Source organism: Notolepis coatsorum, assembly GCF_963971535.1.
Source record: "Notolepis coatsorum genome assembly, chromosome: 3".
NCBI lineage: Eukaryota > Metazoa > Chordata > Actinopteri > Aulopiformes > Paralepididae > Notolepis > Notolepis coatsorum.
In genome coordinates this window covers 80,616,660-80,635,529 of record NC_140167.1, presented here as the reverse complement: position 1 = coordinate 80,635,529, position 18,870 = coordinate 80,616,660, and the positions used below count along the sequence as shown (strand labels likewise).

Below are 18,870 nucleotides of genomic sequence, written 5' to 3'. Positions count from 1 at the left end.
ACTGGTCCCATGGAACAGCTTCATACCGTCTTCTGTCTGGCCTGCAGTGCTGAGCCTTACCTGCTCTGCCCTGACCGGTTCAGGGTGGTTTCTCCTGCCCCCCGGGGCGTGCGCCCCTGAGCTATTGTCTTGTATCTCATCCTGTATACACAGGGAGCGAAATTAACTTTTTGACTCACCGGCCAGTGGCGGGTAGATGGGAAGAATCTACCCGCCAACCATATTTCTTACCTGCCAACTTTTTTTTGATAAAATTTTTTTTTATTATTATTTTATATAAAAAATCTTTTTTTAATAAAATATATATATTATATAATCATACTTGTGATTGTGTTATCTGCGAGACATCGCCACCTCGCTGTCTGCAAACAGCTCCACTGTCTGTGTGTATACTCGAGTGGCCTCCAGCTCCAGCAAGGATTCTCCGGGGGTGCAGCTGGACCCTAAACGCTACATTCAGCATGCAAAATAATTCACCGGCGCTGCACCTGGACCCTAGTCAGCAGCCCTCACGCATGCGATGTAAACCAGGGACTCGAATACGCATGTTGTTGTTGTAGGACATTGATGCCAGGAGCTAACTGTAGCTACTGCTGGATGGCGTTGGGACAACGCCTCAGTGAACTATTTAGTTTACTGCGACATTTCGTAGTGACTAGTTACCTAGCCAACGGAGGTATTATGCACTGGACTATTGCTGGAGGATTTGTTGATGTCGGGAGCTATCCGTAGATAGCCGGCTGGATAACGTTACACAATGCCTCATGTATTAAACGAAGTGAATAGTTGACTGGGTCATTTTGTAACGGTAGCTAACGTTATCTCACGAAGGTCCCACACTGACTAGACTAACGTCACGGTGAAGCAATAGCCTCTGTTTACATGCAGGCATACAGGGGTAGGAGCAGCAGTGCTAACTAACGTCACGGTGACTCGGAGGCAATAGCCTCTGTTTACATGCAGGCATACAGAAACAGGTGGGGAGGGGGTAGCAGCAGCAGTGTGCGGTGCGCGCTTCATGTCTGTGCTGAGACAGGAGTGAGAACTCCGCTAAAGAATTGGATCATGATTTTCGGTTTTCACATGACTATTTGATTGCCCGTCACACGGCGCTCAGACGTCTCAGTGGGAGGCGCCAAACGTAAAAACTGAGCGCAAATGGCGGGTGGCGCTCTCTAGTTTCGGTCCCTGTGTATACATACGCTTGCAGTGGTTCTATCTATTGCTCAATTTCACAATGTTCTTATATGCTGTGGTTCTACTGTCACCATGTATGCATATGCTCACTACATGTATTTATTGCTCCATCTCCGCCCATTACAAACATGGGAACTCTCTAACCCCTGTCCCAACCCCCCCCCCCCCCCCCCCCCCCTCTCTGAATTCTGAATTGTTGTCTCATAGTGTTGACCAAGGTGGTGGATGTCTCGGGGTCTTGGCCAAGATTGCAGACTGTTCTACGTGCACCACAGAGGCCTTGGATCAGCTTCTTGCCGTCTTCTGTCCGTGGTCTGTCAACGTGGTTTAGAGTTCATTGCTGGGTTAAGTACTTCTATTCTATTCACATAATATGCTCACTACATAAATCTATTCTATTCACATATATGCTTACCACTTGTATCTATTGCTATGTCCGCCCATCACAATCACGCGCACTGTCTAACGCCTGTCCCGTCTCCCTGTGAGTGGCTGTCTCGGAGTGATGACCGGAGTGTTGGACGTCCCGTGATGATGACCGGGAGGATGCAACCCTCTCTGCGCCGCCCCTTTGCCTCAAATAGATCCGCTATCAGCTCTATCTTTAATCTTTCAAAATGTTCAGTTGCTATCGCATGCACTTATTTGTGTTTCACTACGCATATGAGTGCATGCTTACCAACTGTTCGCCTGTTTTATTGCAACACTACTATCACCGACATCTAAGAAGAGAGATCCCCCCTTGAATGGCCCTTCTAAGGTTTCTCTCCTCCACATTGCCTGTGGTGCATTTTTTCCTATTGCTAGGTTTTAGTGAGTTTTTCCTTACCTTCGCGTGGGGTATGTCTGGGAGTGTTGCGCTTTGTGGTGTTTTTGTTTTGTTCTTGACTTATTGTGATGTTTCTTCTTGACTTGTTTAAAGAAGACGTGTCCGGCCCATGGGGACATTAGCGTGTGTTGTCGGGCCTTACAAATAAATTTGATTTGATTTGATTTGATTTATTAATAAACAAAACAAGATATTACGATGGTACACCAGGAACATGTCAATACATTAATAAAAACAAAACAATAATGCTTCAATGAAATACATTTCTTGAGCTTCTCCTTCTCTTTCACTCTATGTGGGTCTCCTTCACCTAGCCCATCACCATGGCGACGGGAGCCAGTACCATGGATACCGTCACTAGGCAACCAACAGCATCAGCAGCAGTCTCCTACCAGAGCATACTGGAGCATCAGCATGTACCACACACTCTCCACAATCCTCAATCTCTCTCTCTCTCTCCTCTTCTCAACCTCTCTCTTTCTCCTGTTCTCAACCTCTCTTTCTCTCTCCTCTTCTCAACCTCTTTCTCTCCTCTTCTCAACCTCTCTCTTTCTCCTGTTCTCAACCTCTCTCTCTTATCAACCTCTTTCTCTCCTCTTCTCAACCTCTCTTCTCAACCTCTCTCCCTCCTCTCATCAACATCTCTCTCCTCTTCTCAACCTCTCTCTCTTCTCAACCTCTCTCTCTTATCAACCTCTTTCTCTCCTCTTCTCAATCTCTCTTCTCAACCTCTCTCTCTCTCTCTCCTCTTATCAACATCTCTCTCCTCTTCTCAACCTCTCTCTCTTCTCAACCTCTCTCTCTTCTCAACCTCTATCTCTCTCCTCTTCTTAATCTCTCTCCTCTTCTCAACCTCTATCTCTCCTCTTCTCAACCTCTCTCTCTCCTCTTCTCAACCTCTATTCTCAACCTCTCTATATCTCTCCTCTTATCAACCTCTCTCTCCTCTTCTCAACATCTCTCTTCTCAACCTCTCTCTCCTATTCCTAACCCCTCTCTCTCCTCTTCTCAGCCCCTCTCTCTCTTCTCTTCTCAACCTCTTGATTATTATTTAGCATCGATGCAGTAATTTATAATCAATTCCTTTTTGTAATAGATTTATTCAGTTCAGTTGAATAATCGACACCCCTAGTTACGACTCGCAAGTGTTCATGTCATGAAAAAGCAAATATCATTCAGATTGTGAGGGGTGGCGGGTAATGAAATGGAAACAAAGTGGAAATGTGTTGCTGAACATTGTGCTGAATGTTGTGCTGAACTTTGTGCTGAATGTTGTGCTGAACATTGTCCTACAAGCTAACAGTAAAGATGATGTCCTACAAGCTGACAGTAAAGATGATGTCCTACAAGCTAACAGTAAAGATGACGTCCTACAAGCTGACAGTAAAGATGATGTCCTACAAGCTAACAGTAAAGATGACGTCCTACAAGCTGACAGTAAAGATGATGTCCTACAAGCTGACAGTAAAGAAGACGTCCTACAAGCTGACAGTAAAGATGACGTCCTACAAGCTGACAGTAAAGATGACGTCCTACAAGCTGACAGTAAAGATGACGTCCTACAAGCTGACAGTAAAGATGATGTCCTACAAGCTGACAGTAAAGATGATGTCCTACAAGCTGACAGTAAAGATGATGTCCTACAAGCTGACAGTAAAGATGATGTCCTACAAGCTGACAGTAAAGATGATGTCCTACAAGCTGACAGTAAAGAAGACGTCCTACAAGCTGACAGTAAAGATGACGTCCTACAAGCTGACAGTAAAGATGATGTCCTACAAGCTGACAGTAAAGATGATGTCCTACAAGCTGACAGTAAAGATGATGTCCTACAAGCTGACAGTAAAGATGATGTCCTACAAGCTGACAGTAAAGATGATGTCCTACAAGCTGACAGTAAAGAAGACGTCCTACAAGCTGACAGTAAAGATGACGTCCTACAAGCTGACAGTAAAGATGACGTCCTACAAGCTGACAGTAAAGATGATGTCCTACAAGCTGACAGTAAAGATGATGTCCTACAAGCTGACAGTAAAGATGACGTCCTGCAAGCTGACAGTAAAGATGATGTCCTACAAGCTGACAGTAAAGAAGACGTCCTACAAGCTGACAGTAAAGATGATGTCCTACAAGCTGACAGTAAAGATGATGTCCTACAAGCTGAGAGTAAAGATGATGTCATACAAGCTGAGAGTAAAGATGATGTCCTACAAGCTGACAGTAAAGATGACGTCCTACAAGCTGACAGTAAAGATGACGTCCTACAAGCTGACAGTAAAGATGACGTCCTACAAGCTGACAGTAAAGAAGACGTCCTACAAGCTGACAGTAAAGATGACGTCCTACAAGCTGACAGTAAAGATGACGTCCTACAAGCTGACAGTAAAGATGACGTCCTACAAGCTGACAGTAAAGATGACGTCCTACAAGCTGACAGTAAAGATGGCGTCCTACAAGCTGACAGTAAAGATGACGTCCTACAAGCTGACAGTAAAGATGATGTCCTACAAGCTGAGAGTAAAGATGATGTCATACAAGCTGAGAGTAAAGATGATGTCCTACAAGCTGACAGTAAAGATGACGTCCTACAAGCTGACAGTAAAGATGACGTCCTACAAGCTGACAGTAAAGATGACGTCCTACAAGCTGACAGTAAAGATGACGTCCTACAAGCTGACAGTAAAGATGATGTCCTACAAGCTGACAGTAAAGATGACGTCCTACAAGCTGACAGTAAAGATGATGTCCTACAAGCTGACAGTAAAGATGATGTCCTACAAGCTGACAGTAAAGATGACGTCCTGCAAGCTGACAGTAAAGATGATGTCCTACAAGCTGACAGTAAAGAAGACGTCCTACAAGCTGACAGTAAAGATGATGTCCTACAAGCTGACAGTAAAGATGATGTCCTACAAGCTGAGAGTAAAGATGATGTCATACAAGCTGAGAGTAAAGATGACGTCCTACAAGCTGACAGTAAAGATGACGTCCTACAAGCTGACAGTAAAGATGATGTCCTACAAGCTGACAGTAAAGATGACGTCCTACAAGCTGACAGTAAAGATGATGTCCTACAAGCTGACAGTAAAGATGACGTCCTACAAGCTGACAGTAAAGATGATGTCCTACAAGCTGACAGTAAAGATGACGTCCTACAAGCTGACAGTTCAATTATCTTTTTTCCCCGCTGCATCTAATTTACTCAACTACCAGGACTTGTTGCTTGGACCAACGTCATTTCACTGAATACGTGGCTGCGTCAACAAGGGCATGTGAGCAGAGTCGCCTGTTAGGGATGGGTACCGAATTCGGTGCTTTTAAGGGTACCAACCGAAACACGTCGGTACTACCGTGTATCGATTCACGGTGCCAATTTTCGGTAAGAAAAAATTTATAATAATAAAAAAAGTCCGATGACGTCACGTTTTCTCAACCTCTCTCTCTTCTCAACCTCTATCTCTCTCCTCTTCTTAATCTCTCTCCTCTTCTCAACCTCTCTCTCTCCTCTTCTCAACCTCTCTCTCTCCTCTTCTCAACCTCTCTTCTCAACCTCTCTATCTCTCTCCTCTTCTCAACCTCTCTCTCCTCTTCTCAACCTCTCTCTTCTCAACCTCTCTCTCCTATTCCTAACCCCTCTCTCTCCTCTTCTCAGCCCCTCTCTCTTCTCTTCTCAACCTCTTGATTATTATTTAGCATCGATGCAGTAATTTATAATCAATTCCTTTTTGTAATAGATTTATTCAGTTCAGTTGAATAATCGACACCCCTAGTTACGACTCGCAAGTGTTCATGTCAGGAAAAAGTAGATTACATTTTTAGAGACTAAAGTACCGGAAAAATGTACCGTTGGGTACCAATATCGATTCACAGGTACCGGTACCGGTATCGGTTCAAATGTGAAAGGTACCCATCCCTAGTGCTTGTTTACTTTAGCTGGACCGTGGCTAACATTTAATTTAATTTCGCGACGATGAGCTTACAAAACAAGACACAGTTTATCAGCAATTTCATACATATATATAAATGAGAATAAACAATAAAGGAAATCAGCTAAGACAGTTACAAGGCGACGCACAGTGGTCGGAGATCATACTTTTAAATGCAGCAAGAGAAGGAAGAACCTTCAGCTTCAGTCGGAGGGCATTCCAGGTGTTGGAAGCATCAAAGGAAAAAGCATTTTTTTCTAGTTCAGAGCAAACTGGAGGAACCCTAAAAACCAACCAGTAATTTGAATGTGTAGAATACAGTAGGTTCCAAGATTCCATTCCAAAAAGGGTTTTAAAAATAAACAAATACCAATGATAGTTACACCTTTCAACCAGAGAGAAGGCCATCCGACATTTTCATAAAGGACAAAGTGGTGGGTATCATATCTGTCACCAGTAAGTAACTATTAAAGACAACTGTCACTTTAGCTATGAAGGGAAGATGAGCACAGAAAGAGTGGATGCATGTCACTGAGCAGTGATTTAAGCTGAACAGTCCTTGGCAACAGTTGTCTCCTTCCGTAGGTAATAGATATCCGATTCCACAGCAATATTAATTATTTGAAAAAGCCTCCTTTGATATATTCCTGTCACAATGCATCAGAAACGGATGGCAAAAACTAAAGGTTAAGTTACAACAGGTTAAGAGAAAAAGCTACCTTCATGTCATGGTTCACAATTTACTGACTAGAGCCTAAATCTAACAAGAATGGTTCTTGTCGATATAATTTTTTCTACCCCACCACAAATATTAGAATGGGAACAGAGATTAGATAAGAATTGGATTTGATGAGCAGAACCAAAATTGATCAAATCCAAATAATACCCGACCCTACTGAAGAAGAAAGGACTGGTACAAAGATTTTCTCACATGTGCTCCTAAATGAAAAGGTAAGCGTCAAGCCCTGTGGACAACAAATGACAACATGTGATTGGACAAGAAAGACAATGCAGGGGATGTCTGCATGTGTCACGACAGCAGTCAGAACTGCTCAGCCGTTAAATGTCAGAACTGCTCAGCCGTTAAATGAAGCCATGCTCACAAGCCTGTAGCTGTTATCTGTTGTTATGACATTGATAGCCCAATATAAGTAAATAATGAGTGTGACAGGCTAGTGTCAGCTACAGCGCTTCAGGGGGGCGGGTTAAACAAGTGTAGGTGTGTGTGTGTGTGTGTGTATGTGTGTGTGTGTGTGTGTGTGTGTGTGTGTGTGTGTGTGTGTGTGTGTGTGTGTGTGTGTGTGTGTGTGTGTGTGTGTGTGTGTTTGTGTGTGTGTGTGTGTTGTGTGTGTGTGTGTGTGTGTGTGTGTGTGTGTGTGTGTGTGTGTGTGTGTGTGTGTGTGTGTGTGTGTGTGTGTGTTATAATAAATTGTAGTATGAAGGTATCAAAGCTGAACAGCTGGAGGCAACTCGTCAAGAGAGTATACTACATCATCTATCATCAGACATCTCTCTCTACCTCTCTGTCTCCTCTCTCTCTCTCCACCTCGGTCTCTCTCTACCTCTCTGTCTCCTCTCTCTCTCCACCTCGGTCTCTCACTAACTCTCTGTCTCCCCTATCTCTCTCTCTCTTTCCACCTCGGTCTCTCTCTCTCTCTCTCTCTCTCTCTCTCTCTCTCTCTCTCTCTCTCTCTCTCTCTCTCTCTCTCTCTCTCTCTCTCTCTCTCTCTCTCTCTCTCTGCAGTCCTGGTCGGTCCATTAAAACACCAGTTCTGGGTCAGACTATAGCCTGTGGATGGAGTTCATACCAGCAGCTTGCAGGTGAAGTGAGAATTGGGAAACAATAGTCTGGACACGATCCAAGTGCTGTGATTTAATAGTGATGCATTGATGAAATTACCGCCATAAATATCGAACATTGCCATTCAGTTTATGGACGAAGCACTCATTCAAAGCTTGTAGGTGGGGAGCGTTTTGGGTAGAAATATCAGTATAATGGCAGAGCAGACTATAAGTTAACAGTGCTGTTGCATGAGTGGGAGATATTACTAATATGAAACATTACCAATTAAGCATATGGTCTACATAGAGGCTATGAAGCTTGTTAATGGGACTCTTTGATATGAGTGTGTGAATATAACTAAAGCTATGGTAACCTATAGGATATGATTGCTACTATTACAGGGTACTAGACAATTTGTCCTTGACATTAATTAACGTTATTAAAATAGTATTGGCCGTTGCCATAATTGTGCATATGCAGGCCTATCCTACATAGATTAGATTAGATTACATTTTACTGTCATCGTACAGCACAAGTACAGTACAACGAAAAGAAGTGTGGCATCCAACCAGAGTGCAAATGTAACAGTAAAGTGCAGTAGTAATATACAACATACAGGTGATTAAACTGGATATAAAATATATGAAATGAGTACTACTGAGTAATAGTGTTAATCAGATGTATGTACAGAGTTGTAGTATAAATATGTACAGTGATACATGTATAAAGACCCTATGGTAGTAAGTCATACTGGCCAGCAGTGTTAGTAAGAGTAGGTAAGTGATATGTACAGATATAGTATCTACAGATATGCAAATTATTATATGCAGGCATGTACAGACAGATGTAGATAACTAGATAGATACATGTAAAATATGGTAAATATATGTATATATACGGTATATACAGCATTATTGTACATGCTATCATACAGAGATATAATGGGTTAAATGCAGGTGTACTGTATACATACTAAATAGGTATATTCAATGCAGTGTTGTATCAACTTGTACTCTACGTGGGTGGAGCAAGTCTTGTCATATTGATGCATGTTGAAATATTTGTACTGATCTGTGTGTGTGTGTGTGTGTGTGTGTGTGTGTGTGTGTGTGTGTGTGTGTGTGTGTGTGTGTGTGTGTGTGTGTGTGTGTGTGTGTGTGTGTGTGTGTGTGTGTGTGTGTGTGTGTGCGTGCGTGCGTGTGTGTGTGTCATGTACAGTGACTTCTTACATTGTAGAGTAGAGTAATTATCCATCTGTCAGGCTCGTGGTAGGCTGATGATGTCTCGTCCTCCGGTAAGTATCCCTCACGCGCGCGACTGAAACCCGACGAATGGGGGGCCCGGGGCGGGGGGAGGGGGGGGGTCTGGTCCTCTACCAGGTGTATTAACCAGTTGATAAACCAGTTCACGTCATTAGCCACAAACCACCGCCGAGCCGCGTGCACAGCACACACAGCAGCGCGCGGGCACTGATGTAGAATCACTCGGTGGCGCGAGCCGCATCTTTATTCCCGGGGCGGGAAAAAAATTGATGATATGAGCAGATCATAACCGATCATATCAGCAGATGATATAATAATAACGACAAGTATAGGCTACATGTAGGATACAGTCCGTTACATTACAGTCGGTACACATTTAACATGTTAAATTAAAAACTTCAACAATATTATTATTATCAACTGAACGAAGGAAATTATATTTCGTTCCGACTAGATATAATACGTATACGGTCGTGCTGGAAGATGGAACCCGAGCCGTTGTTTTAATAATATTTCATATTCATCCATCAACGTCAAACTGGAGGAAGAAATGTCTTATATGTTGATGATTAAAATCTCACTATATCGGTCGATGATGGTAAAAAAATAAAAATAAAAAAAAACGTCCATAAGAATCCAAGTCGTTCATCTTCCAACCGTCAGGGTTCTTCTTCTTCTTCTGGCTCCTCTCCTCCAGACGAGGCGGCTGTACTGCAGGGCAGTAGCTTCTTTACTGAACAGCTGATATATAACTGAACAGGACTCCGTTAATAATCACCACACGGTGGATTCCGTTACCGGTCCCTTTTTCTTTTCTTTTTTTAACGGGGAGAGAATTCCTCCTCCGTTGGAAACTGCTGCCCTTCTTCTTCCCCGGTATATGATCCGCGCTGCAGGGGAGGAGAGAGGAATCAAATGAGCTTCTCCTCCTCCTCCTCTCGATTCAGATAGAGAGAGAGCGAGGGAGGGAGGGAGGGAGGGAGAGAGAGAGAGAGATGGATGAAGATGGAACGAGGACGCCAGAGAGAGAGAGAGAGAGAGAGAGAGAGAGAGAGAGAGAGAGAGAGAGAGAGAGAGAGAGAGAGAGATAGCATGTATGTATGTGTTTGCAGGAATGAAGATTAATCATTCTAGGCTGATATAATTGAAGAACGCTGAATTAGGTGAGCTACTTTAACACGCTGTGCTCACACACACACACACACACACACACACACAGTGACACACACAACACACACAGACACACACGTCACACACTGGCCTGGTCTTTGGTGTAATGTAACATCTATCTTTTCACTATAGTATATGAACTAAGTATGTGTCGGGTCACTGTTCTATTGTTTTCTATTCTATCAGTCTATTCGTTTCTGTTCAATTCTGTCCATGTATTAGACTATAGTTTTAAGGTAGATATTTATGACTAGCCATACAGTGAAAGCAGTATGGGCAGGTATAAATGGTTAGACTTTTAAAAAGCGCCATTAGCCTAGAACCATGTGACAAACAGTTTCAGGACAACATTCTATTCTATTCTATTCTAAATATGTATTCTAATAAACACAACTCTACTCCATTTGACTATACATGACTATTCTGCTCTGCTGCTCTATAACCCCCCCCCACACACACACACACTCCTCCTCTTCCTCACCTCACCTCTCCTCTTCCCTCCTCTCCTCTCCAGGAGTATGGGATGAGACTGTATCTTGGTACCATCTGTGCCAGTTGGCACTGCCAGGTTTAGGCCTTCAGTTGAATTCCGACAGCAGCTCCGTGATTCCCCAAGATCCACAAGGATTAAACGGTCTGCAAGAGTCAGTCAGTCAGTCAGTCAGTCAGTCAGTCAGTCAGTCAGTCAGTCAGTCAGTCAGTCAGTCAGTCAGTCAGTCAGTCAGTCAGTCAGTCAGTCAGTCAGTCAGTCAGTCAGTCAGTCAGTCTGTCTGTCTGTCTGTCTGTCTGTCTGTCTGTCTGTCTGTCTGTCTGTCTGTCTGTCTGTCTGTCTGTCTGTCTGTCTGTCAGTAAGTAAAGCATTCAGTTAGCAAGTCAGTCAGTTAGCAAGTCAGTAGGTAAAGCAGTCAGTTAGCTAGGCAGTCAGTCAGTAAGTAAATCAGTCAGTCAGTAGGTAAAGCAGTCAGTTAGCTAGGCATGTCAATGAATCTGCCACCTAAATAAAGTTTTCTTTATCACTGTCTATCATCACATCCTTCTCTCTCTCTTCTCCTCTCTTCCCATCCCTATACCTCTGTGTGACAGGCAGGGGTGGGGGGACATGTATGGGCAGGGTAATCGGGCTTGTTTCTCCTTCAAGGCTAAAAAGAGGCTGGTTGCTGCCACTTTTATGTCTGTGCTGGACTATGGCGATGTTATATACATCCTTGAAATGCCTACACTCGTTGGATTCTGTCTACCATGGAGCGCTGAGATTTATCACACATTTTAAAGTCCTTACTCACCACTGTACTTTGTATTCTCTGGTGGGATGGTCTGCTGCCCTGTCCACCCGCAGACTCAACCATTGGCATATCCTTATTTATAAGGCTATCCTTGGACTGCTGCCAACTTACCTACAGATGTACATTCTCCAAAAAAGTATGGGCAGTTATGGTCTTCGTTCCCAGGGCTTATTTTTACTAACTGTCCCTCGGGTCCATACTGAACTGGGAAAAAGGGCGTTCAGATATGCAGCTCCCTCCACCTGGAATCAGCTACAAAACCACCTGAATTTGCATGAGCTGGTCTCACTGGTTGCTTTTAAAACACGTCTACAGTATGTGATATGGAATCCAGCACATCTGGCTGCAGATGTTTTGAATGACTATGAATGGTTCTGTGAATTGTCCTTGTTTTTTTGTTTTAGTTGCTATAGGCCTATGTTTGTAACTGTGCTGTTGCCTATCTTGGCCAGGACGCTCTTGTAAAAGAGATGTTTAATCTCAATGAGACTTTTCTGGTTAAATCTTTTTTTTTAGGCAATTAAATTATAATACAAATAAACAGTGTAAACAATATAATTATAAATATAAGAATATTACATTTACATTTACATTTAGTCATTTAGCTGACGCTTTTATCCAAAGCGACTTACAAGTTCTGTACGACAGGTCATCAGGAAGGATACAACTCTATCAGCTGAGTAACAATATTCATCAAAGTGTTGCGTGTTACAGTTTAGGTTAGTTTATTAGGACAAGTGCTGCATGACAGTAAGGTTAGTTAGGGTTAGATTTTTATTTTATTTCAGATAATGGTTGAAGAAGTGCGTCTTTAGTCGACGGCGAAAGATTGGACGGGATTCGGCTGTCCTAACTGGGGTGGGTAGTTCATTCCACCATTGTGGGGCAAGGACTGAGAATAGGCGGCTTCTCTTTGATGACCCTCCCGGAGCTCGGATAGGAGTAGGTCTATATTAGAAAGTAAACAGTGTAATCAAAGGTACAGATGAGGGTCTGTAGGCCTATGCCCTATCAGTTATACTATTATGTTACAATAAATATGGGCAATATATAATTAGAATCTGAATATATACTATGAGTAATGAGTATGAGTATTGCCTCTCCGGTAATCCACCACCAGCTCAGCTCCTTGGTCTTGCTGATGTTGAGTTGGAGGTGGTTGCTGTCGCTCCACCCTACAAAGCTCCACCAGGGCTCTGTACTTATCCTCATTGTCGTCTGTGATGTAACTGACAATGGAGGAGTCATCTGAGAACTTCTGAAGGTGGCACCCACTCGAGTTATGGCAGAAGTCAGTGGTGTAGAGGTTGAATAGGAAGGGTGACAGCACAGTTCCTTGGGGGGCGCCGGTGTCGCTCACCAGCACATCTGACTGACTGCCTTGCATTCTGACGTACTGCAGTCTGTTGGGGAGATAGTCAGTGATCCAGGCCACCAGGCTGTACTGCGGTCTGTTGGTGAGGTAGTCAGTGATCCAGGTCACCAGGCTGTACTGTGGTCTGTTGGTGAGGTAGTCAGTGATCCAGGCCACCAGGCATACTGTGGTCTGTTGGTGAGGTAGTCAGTGATCCAGGTCACCAGGCGTTCTGTGGTCTGTTGGTGAGGTAGTCAGTGATCCAGGCCACCAGGCTGTACTGTGGTCTGTTGGTGAGGTAGTCAGTGATCCAGGTCACCAGGCGTACTGTGGTCTGTTGGTGAGGTAGTCAGTGATCCAGGCCACCAGGCGTACTGTGGTCTGTTGGTGAGGTAGTCAGTGATCCAGGCCACCAGGCTGTACTGCGGTCTGTTGGTGAGGTAGTCAGTGATCCAGGTCACCAGGCGTACTGTGGTCTGTTGGTGAGGTAGTCAGTGATCCAGGCCAACAGGCTGTACTGTGGTCTGTTGGTGAGGTAGTCAGTGATCCAGGCCAACAGGCTGTACTGTGGTCTGTTGGTGAGGTAGTCAGTGATCCAGGCCACCAGGCGTACTGTGGTCTGTTGGTGAGGTAGTCAGTGATCCAGGCCAACAGGCTGTACTGTGGTCTGTTGGTGAGGTAGTCAGTGATCCAGGCCACCAGGCGTACTGTGGTCTGTTGGTGAGGTAGTCAGTGATCCAGGTCACCAGGCGTACTGTGGTCTGTTGGTGAGGTAGTCAGTGATCCAGGCCTCCAGGCGTACTGTGGTCTGTTGGTGAGGTAGTCAGTGATCCAGGTCACCAGGCTGTACTGTGGTCTGTTGGTGAGGTAGTCAGTGATCCAGGCCACCAGGCGTACTGTGGTCTGTTGGTGAGGTAGTCAGTGATCCAGGTCACCAGGCGTACTGTGGTCTGTTGGTGAGGTAGTCAGTGATCCAGGCCTCCAGGCGTACTGTGGTCTGTTGGTGAGGTAGTCAGTGATCCAGGTCACCAGGCTGTACTGTGGTCTGTTGGTGAGGTAGTCAGTGATCCAGGCCACCAGGCGTACTGTGGTCTGTTGGTGAGGTAGTCAGTGATCCAGGTCACCAGGCTGTACTGCGGTCTGTTGGTGAGGTAGTCAGTGATCCAGGCCACCAGGCTGTACTGTGGTCTGTTGGTGAGGTAGTCAGTGATCCAGGCCACCAGGCTGTACTGTGGTCTGTTGGTGAGGTAGTCAGTGATCCAGGCCACCAGGCGTACTGTGGTCTGTTGGTGAGGTAGTTGAAGATCCTGGAGAAGTCAAAGAAAATAATCCTCACTGAGCTGCGCGGCTTCTCCAGGTGTGTATACACTGTAAGAAAAAAAGCTGCAAGAAAACGGTAAATGTCTGGCTTCAATGGTTGCCAAATACTTACTGTCAAATTACAGTAAAATCAAATACATTTACAGATTACAACCTTTATTTAATGGTTAATACAGTATTTTTATAAAAGGTTATTTACTGTATTTATATGGCATTTACACAAGTAGAAAAACAAAAGTAATCTGTAAAATAATACAGTGAATTTCCTGTGAAAAAAATATTATTTTTTTACAGTGTAGGCTCTGTAGAGCATGTAGATGATGGTGTCGCGGGAGTCATGCACCAGGGGCTCAGAACTACCTCTCAGAACTAGCTCTCGGTGTGACAGTCATGTCTCGCCTCGACTACTGCAACACACTGCTTGCTGTTCTACCGACCACTGCCACCAAGCCTCTTCAACTCATCCAGAACGCAGTCGCGCATCTGATCTCCAACCTACCAAAGTCAGCCCATGTTACCCCCCTTCTTAGGGACCTGCACTGACTCCCTATCACCGCATGAATCCGCCTCAAGGTCCTCGACCTGGCATATCGTGCAGCAAAGGGAACAGCTTCCGCCTACCTCCAGTCACTGGCCTCTAACTACACACCCTCAAGACCCCTCCGCTCTACATCCTCTGGCCGCCTCAGACCCACTTCTATCCGAGCTCTGGGAGGGTCATCAGAGAGAAGCTGTCTATTCCACAATGGTGGAACAAACTTCCCACCACAGTTAGGACAGACAAAACTTAACCAATCTTTCGCCATCTAAAATGCAGACTAAAAACACATTTCTTCAATCAATATCTGAAATTAAGATTTTTTTTTATAAAAAAAAACACTAACCTTCTTACCGTCTTATACCTTCATGCACTATTCTTACTATACTAATATGTCTTACTCTTTACTACTATGCACTCAACACTGCAGCACCAAGGTTTCAGCACTGTTTGATGAACATTGTTACTCAGCTGAAAGAGTTGTACCCTTCCTGGTCACTGGTCATACAGAACTTGTAAGTCGCTTTGGATAAAAGCATCAGCTAAATGACAGGCCCAAAGCCAGACACAGCCTATTGTATCAGAACTAGCTGTTGGCGCGACCCCGGTCAGTCGCCTCTGGTTTAGCTCCGCGACAATTGTGCACACTTTTAGCTATTATGTTTGTTTTTTCTACTTTTTTTTTATTAAAACATCATTGGCGGGTACGTCATATGACCGCCAGACACTTATGGACCAAAAATTCGGACTCAAAGAGGAGTTTGGAGACACTTTATGCCTAGAATGGCCAACGGAGATTAGGCGGGACACCGGCAACAAAGGAAAAGACAAAGGAAACGGCAGGAAGAGGCACAGAGGGAGACGTGGAGGTATCAGGCTGAGGTTAAAAAGATCTGCTTACCGCCCAGCGATTCCATCCATCTTTCTGGCGAATGCACGTTCGTTGGAGGGAAGGATGGACGACCTGAGAGCGAGGGTCCGCTTCCAACGGGAGATGAGAGACGTTAACATCATGTGTTTCACGGAAACATGGCTCAAGCCAGAGACTCCGGACCACAGCATCGCTCCCTCCGACTCCTTCACCGTCCTACGAGCGGATCGCACGGCAGCCTCCGGCAAGAGCGTCGGCGGTGGGGTCTGTCTCGTCACGAACAATGTCTGGGTTAACCCCAAAGAGGTGCATGTTCTCTCAAGCTCATGCTCCCCAGACATGGAACATCTTTCAATTCTGTGCCGCCCGTTCCACCTCCCCCGTGAGTTTACCGCGGTCATCATGACCGCCGTATATATCCCTCCACAAGCGAATACTGGCAAGGCGCTGGTGGAGCTACACGAACACCTCAATAAACATCAAATCAAACATCCAGACGCGGCGACGATCGTAGCTGGTGATTTCAACCAGGCGAATTTGAAAAAAGTGATGCCGTCCTTTTTTCAACACATCGCCTGCTCCACAAGAGGGGGAAACACACTCGACCACTGTTACACCCTGTTCAGAGCCGGCTACAAGGCTGTAGCGGCTCCACCATTGACGGGGTCTACAAGCTCAAGCGATCACGACTCCATCTTGTTATTTTCCGGCTTACAAACAAAGATCACGTGACGCCGTCGTGTCACGTGAGACAAAAAAATGGGCAGACGAATCAGAGGCCACGCTTCAGGACGCGCTCGCAGACACGGATTGGAATATGTTTCAAGGAAGCGCCAGTCACGTCAGCGAGCTCGCGGACACCGTAGTGAGCTTCATAGCAACAATCGCTGACAGTATTGTCCCCACGAAAAAGGTGCGGGTTTTCCCAAACCAGAAACCGTGGGTGGACAGTACTATCAGAGCAGCTCTGAACTCTCGCACCACTGCCTACAACCTGGGCAGAGAGTCAGGAAACATGGAGGAGTACAAGGCTTCAGTCTATACTCTGCGCAAGGCTGTAAAACTTGCAAAACGGACATATGCTGATAAACTGGAGACACAAATGGCACAAAACGACACAAGAGGCTTATGGCGGGGACTGAGGACAATAACTGACTACAAAGTCAGCGCCCCCTCAATGGGGAGTGACGACGCCTCTCTCGCGGACAAACTCAACTCTTTCTACGCTCGGTTTGGTGTAGACGGTGGCACCGCTGGCTCAACGGCCAGTGACGTCACTGGCGCGCCGGCTGTTGTGGAGGGGGGGGGGGGCAACCGCGGGGGGGCGGGGACGCTCTCTCGTTGTCGGAACACAGTGTGAGAAGAGCATTTATGCAGGTGAACACCAGGATAGCGGCTGGCCCAGATGGTATAACAGGACGCATACTCAAGTCCTGTGCCAACCAGCTAGCCCCTGTGTTCACCGCCATATTTAATCAATCCCTGGCGGAGTCAGTGGTCCCTGCCTGTTTCAAGATGTCTACCATCATCCCTGTACCGAAGAAACCCTCCCCAACATGTCTCAATGACTACAGACCGGTGGCACTCACCTCTGTGGTCATGAAATGTTTCGAGAGGCTGGTCAAGGATCACATTTGTGCCTCCCTCCCCAGTGATATGGACCCTATGCAATTTGCATACAGGACAAACAGGTCCACTGACGACGCGGTCTCCCAGGTACTGCACAGCACCCTCTCTCACCTTGACCGCCAGAAGGGGCGCTATGTGAGACTGTTGTTCATTGACTACAGCTCAGCGTTCAACACCATAGTCCCCACCAGACAGTCTGAGCTCCGCCCTGAGCGCCTGGGTACTGGACTTTCTGAGTGAAAGACCCCAGGCGGTCAGGGTGGGGGGTCAGATCTCCAACACCATCACCCTGAGCATCGGGTCCCCCCAGGGCTGTGTTCTGAGCCCCCTGCTGTACTCACTCTACACACACGATTGTGTGGCCAAGTTCAGCTCCAACTCCATAGTGAAGTTTGCAGACGACACGGTGGTGGTGGGGCTGATCTCGGACAACGACGAGAAGGCCTACCGGGAGAAGGTTGAGGTACTGGAACGCTGGTGCCAGGACAACAGCCTGCTCCTGAACATTGGTAAAACCAAGGAGCTGATCGTGGATTATAGGAGAGGGCAGCAGGAGACACACACACCACTGATGATAAACGGGGCTACCGTGTTCAGGGTGAGCAGCTTTAAGTACCTGGGGGTCCACATCTCAGAGGATCTGACATGGTCAACACACATAGACACAGTCGTAAAAAAGGCGAAGGAGCGCCTCTACCACCTGAGACAGTTAAGGAAGTTCAGAGTATCGGGGAAGATACTCCAGTCCTTCTACTCCGGAGCTGTAGAGAGCATCTTGACTGGAAACATCACTGCCTGGTATGGAAACAGCACGGCACAGGACAAGAAGGCCCTACAGAGAGTGGTGCGCTCAGCCGAGCGTACCACGGGTATTGCACTACCTCCCCTGCAGGTTCTATACAACAAGAGGTGCAAATCCAGAGCCTGCAGAATAATGAAAGACCCTCACCACCCCAATAACAGCCTGTTCCAGCTGCTGAGGTCAGGCAGACGCCTGCGAACCCCAGCTACTAGGACAGAGAGGCTTCGGCTCAGCTTCTTCCCCCAGGCCATCAGAGCCTTGAACAATGAACACTGAGTGCCACAGAACATTGAACTCTCCACACACAAGCACACATGAGCACACACATGACACGCACGCTGTGCACGCTCGCACACTAGCAGCCACTTTAACATGAGCAGGCACACACTCATGCTGCACACGCCCACACTTATGGCCACAAAGGAAAGGTCACTTTAAAAATAGTATAGCAACAGTAACAGTGTATTGCACTACCAAAGGACCTAGCATGTCCTACATGCTCTGTAAATAACTATGTACAGATACCGAGATGTCCCACTATGTTACCTGTTTATTGCACAATGTTGTTTTATTGGATTCTATTATATGTTGTACTACTGTATTGCACATCGTTGCGGGCAAGACCACCTGCATTTCATTGTATACTTGTATGCCGTGACAAATAAAACTCTTGACTTGACTTGACTGTCTGTGTGACAGGCCCAAAGCCAGACACAGCCTAGTATATTAGAACAAGCTCAAACACAAAGCCTCAAGTGATTATTTAACTTATTGGAACAGAATCTTGTTGCTAAGCAATCATAACCACAGCTTTGCTTTCTGACTCGGAATGTATTTGTTGCCTGGCAACATTAGAAACCACATTTAGTGGATTGCAGGTCTATTCAGAGGGACAGGCATGGCCCT

At 45.7% G+C, this 18,870-nt stretch overlaps 1 protein-coding gene across 1 annotated transcript in view; it reads right to left on the bottom strand.

Annotated features, from left to right (window-relative positions):
* lrrc7 (leucine rich repeat containing 7) overlaps positions 1–8,989 on the bottom strand; it is a gene marked incomplete at both ends in the record, with an annotated part of 328,845 nt that extends 319,856 nt beyond the window's left edge. The window contains 1 exon segment of the mRNA XM_084311260.1: positions 8,965–8,989. Within this exon segment, the coding sequence (XP_084167386.1) occupies positions 8,965–8,989 (25 nt within the window).
* Between the last annotated feature and the right edge of the window lie 9,881 nt (positions 8,990–18,870).